The sequence below is a fragment of the Grammomys surdaster genome, unplaced genomic scaffold (genome assembly GCF_004785775.1).
Source record: "Grammomys surdaster isolate TR1022 unplaced genomic scaffold, NIH_TR_1.0 126059, whole genome shotgun sequence".
Lineage (NCBI taxonomy): Eukaryota > Metazoa > Chordata > Mammalia > Rodentia > Muridae > Grammomys > Grammomys surdaster.
The window spans coordinates 6,970,761-6,976,344 of NW_021620869.1; the positions used below are offsets into that span (position 1 = coordinate 6,970,761).

At 46.1% G+C, this 5,584-nt stretch overlaps 1 protein-coding gene across 1 annotated transcript in view; it reads right to left on the bottom strand.

Annotated features, from left to right (window-relative positions):
* Trpm8 (transient receptor potential cation channel subfamily M member 8) overlaps nucleotides 1-5,584 on the bottom strand; it is an 83,493-nt gene that overhangs the window by 71,003 nt on the left and 6,906 nt on the right. The window contains exon 2 of the mRNA XM_028755379.1: nucleotides 442-563. Coding sequence (XP_028611212.1) covers nucleotides 442-558 — 117 coding nt within the window. The 5' untranslated portion in view covers nucleotides 559-563. The remainder of the gene's footprint in view (nucleotides 1-441; nucleotides 564-5,584) is intronic.

Below are 5,584 nucleotides of genomic sequence, written 5' to 3' on the forward strand. Positions count from 1 at the left end.
CCCGCGGGGGCGGGGGGGCGGGGGCGCGGGGCGGGAGAGAGAGAGAGAGAGAGAGAGAGAGAGAGAGAAATACAGAAGAAGAAGGTGTTGTGAATTCAACAGGGTGTTGGGTGTTTCTGGCCAAACATGGGAGGAGTTAGGCAGGAAAGAGAGGGACTGGAGACGATACAAATACAGTGCACTCATATGACATCCTCAAATTTCACCAGAAAAATGATTAAAGAATCATGGTGTTTAAATTTTCCTAATGACATATTAAGATGATAGCTATCTTAAATGAGAAATGCTTGAAATGCAATATAGCAATGAACATGCTTCTACATTCTACAGAAATGACTCACAAAACAAAACTACCCAGGACACAGAGATTATCTTTTTAAAGATGACAGATTGGTCACCCAATAACCCTAGCTGTGTCACGTGGCCTTAGTGTGGACTTACACTGTCACTGTAAGACACGTCTGTGCTCCGAGACACACTGGAGTACAGGGTCCGGGTGCTGCCCAAAGTACCATTTCTGCGGCTCCTCATGCTGAGCCTGGCTCCCTCGAAGGACATCTTGCCTGTGGAGATTTGGGGACAAGTGGGTTACAGACAGTAAAAAGGCTTCCCTGGAAGCATGTGCCCTGGTGTCCCTTCCTGCCACCCTCCTGTCTTTGGCATGTGCCTTGTACCATGTTCTGCCTCGCTCACCAGCATCACTATACCCTGCATCTATAACCTCTCATCTTCTGGGACAAGTCTGCCTTTCAGCACTATGCTGTCCCTCCCTCTCCTGCCTCAGTGCTGCCACCCTATGGCAGCAACGTGCATGACAGCACATTATAACCACCACATTCCTACGCTAAACTGTGTCTGACCTGCCCCAGAGCACCACTGTGCTTGCACAGTGTCTATTTGGTTGGTAAACATGGAATGGCTAGCAATTAAAAAATAAAGAAAAAAACTTTGTGTGTCTGTCTGTCGTGTGTGTGTGTGTGTGTGTGTGTGTGTGTGTAAACACACACATTCTGTGGCATGTCTGAAGATCAGAGGCCAGCTTCTGGGTGTAGGTTCATTCCTTCCACAGTGCATTCCGAGAACTGAACTTAGATCTTCAGCTTTGCATGACAAGGACTTTTGTTTGCTGAGCCAGCTTGCTGGCCTCTGGCTGGCATCGTGTATCAGCTAGATCATGGCCACCAAGTGGATGCAGGATCCTGGCTCTGATTCAGTTAAGCAAGGCCTTAAGGTTACATTCCCCAGGTCTCCCTGAGACTCTGAAGCTGTGTGTGAGTCCCAGGGACACCCATAAATGCAGCAACCGGAACATTTCCAGGATAAAATCACCATCCTTCTTATTACCTACACTCCCCAGTGTCTTCTTCTCTAAGGACCCCTGACTCCTAGACTGCCCTCTACTTTCTCCTGAGTTTCTGCAGTTGCAACAGTGGCCACCCAGGAGCCCCACTGCCTCCATGGCCTGACATCCACCTTCCTTTCCCTCTGCACCCTGCTCCTCCTCTGGGCTCCTCCTTTCCCATCTGCATCCCTACCCTCTGTCTGGAGGCCTCTTCCCCAGATTCCCTCTATCTGGTCATCCCTGGTCACTTTCTAGGGCTCAGTTCACAAGCCCTTCCTTGGGAGAGATGTTCCATGAACCCAGGCCAGAGTAATGTGCTCACATGTTCTGGGAGCACCTTCAACCCTGAACCAAGCCATCACAGACACATTTATTGATCGCCCTGGCCCCTATTGGCTCACTTAGGCCATCTGTTCCCTACTAGATATCTAGAACCTGGCAATGTGTTGGAAGTATACTCATATACACATTCATCAGATGAGTCAATTGTGTGAATCAGGACTCACTCACAAATCCTGTAGGACAACCCCCATGCCACTTCTTGTAAGCTCTGGGTGTAGAAACAGCTAGCACACAGAGTTGATCCACCATTCACTGGTACAGTGCCTCTGTATAGGTGACCCCACAGCTCCGTGCCCTCGACTCCTCCATCCAAGAGCAAGGTTTCCAGGCGAGCCACAAACTCTCCTGAGCCACAGATCTTGGGAGCTCTCCTAGAAGCCAGGCAGAGTGTGCAGTCCAAACTGGTTAAAGCACTAAACACTTCTTTTACTTCTCCCCCCAGGCATTTCAAAGAGCCACACAGAGTATTAATTGGTACTTCACATACATTACTCCAAAACCGCAAATCAATCCTGCACCGTATTTGAGATGCCTCCCATACAGAAAATCATTTCGGAGTGGGGAACAGACGGCCAGGGAGCAACTCATTTGCTCTGCAATGAGAAACTTCTAATGCCCTACAAAGGAAAAGGTGTGTCTGTTGCTTTGGAGACTACTATCCACCAAACCAGAACTGGGGATGCCATGGAAGCCGTGCATCCGACAGACCTGCCTCACTTTTTTTTTCCTCAGACATTTGTCTCTAAACCGTGTCTGAGGTCAGCTGACAGTCCAGGTTGTGTGAATCCAGGCACTTTTTATGATGTCTTATGTAACACATGTTTACTGATCCTCTAGACATATTCTGTTATGAAAAAAATAAAACAAATGTTTGGAAGAAGAGATAGAAGTCCCAAGAGAAAAGACTGGAAGGGAGCACGCAGGGGACCAGAGAGGAGCTGAGAAGAGAGGGCTTGAGGAGAAGCATGGGAAAGAGAAAGAGGTTTAAACGCATCCAAAGGAGGGCGAACTGGGGAGACTGACCAAAACCAGAAAGGCCAGGAAGGAGAGAAAGCTGCACCATTCAATGTCCACCCCCAAATGCCCAACTACATTCGATAATTCAGAACCTGCTAGAAACATGGATCAAGGACTGAAATCTATATCCATGACAGGGAATACAGTCTCTAATTAGCACAAATATTGTTCAGCCATTTTGTAAACACACAGGAAGAGTTCATCAAGAGCGAGGCACCAACAGGGATTTGTGGACAGCAGTATTATGTGTAGGGAAGAGAGAGAGCGGCCGACACACTCGTATGATGGGGGTGGAGGGTCAGGGGTAGAAGGTGGGATAAACAGAGCTTCAGCTCCTGCCAAGTCACTGCTGAAAACACAGTAAGCTTATGTCTTACAATCCACACAGCAAGTTTTGAAAATGATTACCATTGGCTTGAAGAAAGTCTAGATAAAAGATTAGAAATAAATTTAACAGTTAGACTGATCAGATTTCTTCAGCAACACATCCCCTGGTAGCTTGAGTATGTTCCAATGGATGGTCCTACACCCATGAGCATATTGGCAAGTGCTGCAGAGTGGAAGTTTCTAAAAATACATAAAGTTAAGAGAGAACAGAGATGGGAGGCATGTTGAAACAGTAGGAGAAAAGGGAGTGGAGTGGATTCAATGAAAACCTATCATATGCATGAAAATCTCAAACAATAAAGGGTGTTCTCCCAGGGGCTGAAGAGAGGGTACGGTTAATAAGGTACCTATATCCCAACTGTGAAGACCTCAGTTTAGATCCTGAGAAGCCACATTAAAAAGCTGGCTGTGGTGGTGTGTACTGGTAGTCCCGCCAAGAGCAAGATACCCATGGCAGAGACAAGCAGATCTTTGTTAAAGTTCCAGGACAATGAGACCTTGTCTCAAACAGAAATGTGACTGAGGATTGACACAGATTGTTCTCCGACAGCCACGTGTGGACACATGTGCACTTGCATTCACATGAGTATGCTTGCACACACATACATACACACATACATACACACACACACACACACACAGTTACACTTGGAAGATGTTCAATACTGAGTTATTTGTGACAAGGAGAACTGGAAACAACTTAGGTTTCCATCACCGGGAGAATGTTTCTCCCAGAATAGACAAGCTGCTGATACCATGACAGGAGTGTCTTGATGTTTTGCTAGGGCTTCTTGGAAGTAAGAGAAAAGCAAGATGACAATAATAAAAAAATCACTCTGATTGTGGGCTCATGCTCAAACACTACTCATGAGACCTTGAATGAGCACTCCCAGACAGCTTCCTGTTGCAGGGACGTCAGGTAACATGCTTGCTGTCAAAGCCTCTTTAAAAGGATCACACATAACATTCAAAAACACATGGATGCAGATCCACCAAAGTGCTAGCCACTGCTATGTGGGCAGAGGAGGGCTAGGCATGATTTTAATTCTATTCTTTAACTTTTCATGTTTTCCCAAATTACAGACATTGTGTATGTCACCTGGAAAATGTTTTTTTATGAAAAGAAAATCATCTTGGAGTTGGGTAAGATGGAGATAACCCTATGGCCTTAGCTGTACCCCTCTCAAGGAAACAGGGGAAGATAGAGTGAAGACAGCCACAGGTCTCTGTCCCCAGAGCACAGGGATAGGAAGGCAGAGCTGAGGGAGAGAAGGTCATGATGGCTCTGTTTGCTCTAAAGAGGTGGTATTGAGTTTGAGTCTTGGGAGAGACAACTTACAGACAGTGGGAGACCAAAGTCCAGGGTAAATATCAGAATATATTAATGTTAACAATAACAGCACAGGAACCAGAAGGCATTTCAAGGGTAGATGGGAGAGATGAGAAATTAAAGATTTCTCATTCAAGGAGAACCGTGAGTCTGTCCAAGAGCACAGTCACTCAGGGTCTCACTCAGCAGCCTGAGATGTGACTTGAAGAGTTACCTCAGGGATCCCTCTCCGCATTAACAGGAGCAGAGCAACCTTCATTGGGTTTTGTATTTGTGGTTCAGTTTCTTTACATAAGGATACAGATGCAAGCATCTGCCCTGGAGCCCTAGGTCCACTTTACCTAATTGCTCTGATCATATAACTGCACAGGTGAGCAGAGGAACCTCTGTGGCTCTTGTCTCTTGTAATGGAAAGGGAGCTGCTGCTTCACTCAAGAAGAAAGTTTATAGATGGTTTATGCCAGCCTGTCCTACATCTGGGACTTAAACCTTCACATAGAACTTGAAAGACAGGTGCCATAATCCCAAGGTTCTAATACAGCACAACACAGCATGGCGTAACATACCCATACTATCTGACTTGTAAGCTCTTGAGTGCTCACCAGAAATGCTTCTTGGATGCTGTTTCCTTCTATAAGTGGTACTGACATTCTACCATTCAGCAGTCTTCTTGAAATATAAATTTCAAGTCCAGGGCTTCTTGACTAATCTAGTGTTCCACATGAGTATAGTTCTCTAAATCTTGGGATTCTGGACAGCAGCAGGACAATAAAGTCAAGGAAAATGGCAGACGCTGCCTGATGTGAGCCCACCCACCAAGATGACCACCATGAATAAGACTCCACTAGACAAGTGGCATGGGATTATGTCCTGCAAGGCTGAGTGTGGTTTTTGATCAGGATGATTTCGTGCAATTCATGAAGGTTGCTCAGTATGCTATAATACTTCTAAAACACCATAGAGGGAAGAACAGGAAAGATGGCTCAGAGTGCTTGCTGTCCTTTGCAGAGGACCAGGGTCACAACCATTTATAACTTCACTTCCAGAGGAATCTGATAGCGTCTTCCAGTCTCTAGGGGCAATGCACACATTCATTCATTCATTCACTCACAGAGAGAGAGAGAGAGAGAGAGAGAGAGAGAGAGAGAGAGAGAGAGAGAGAGAGA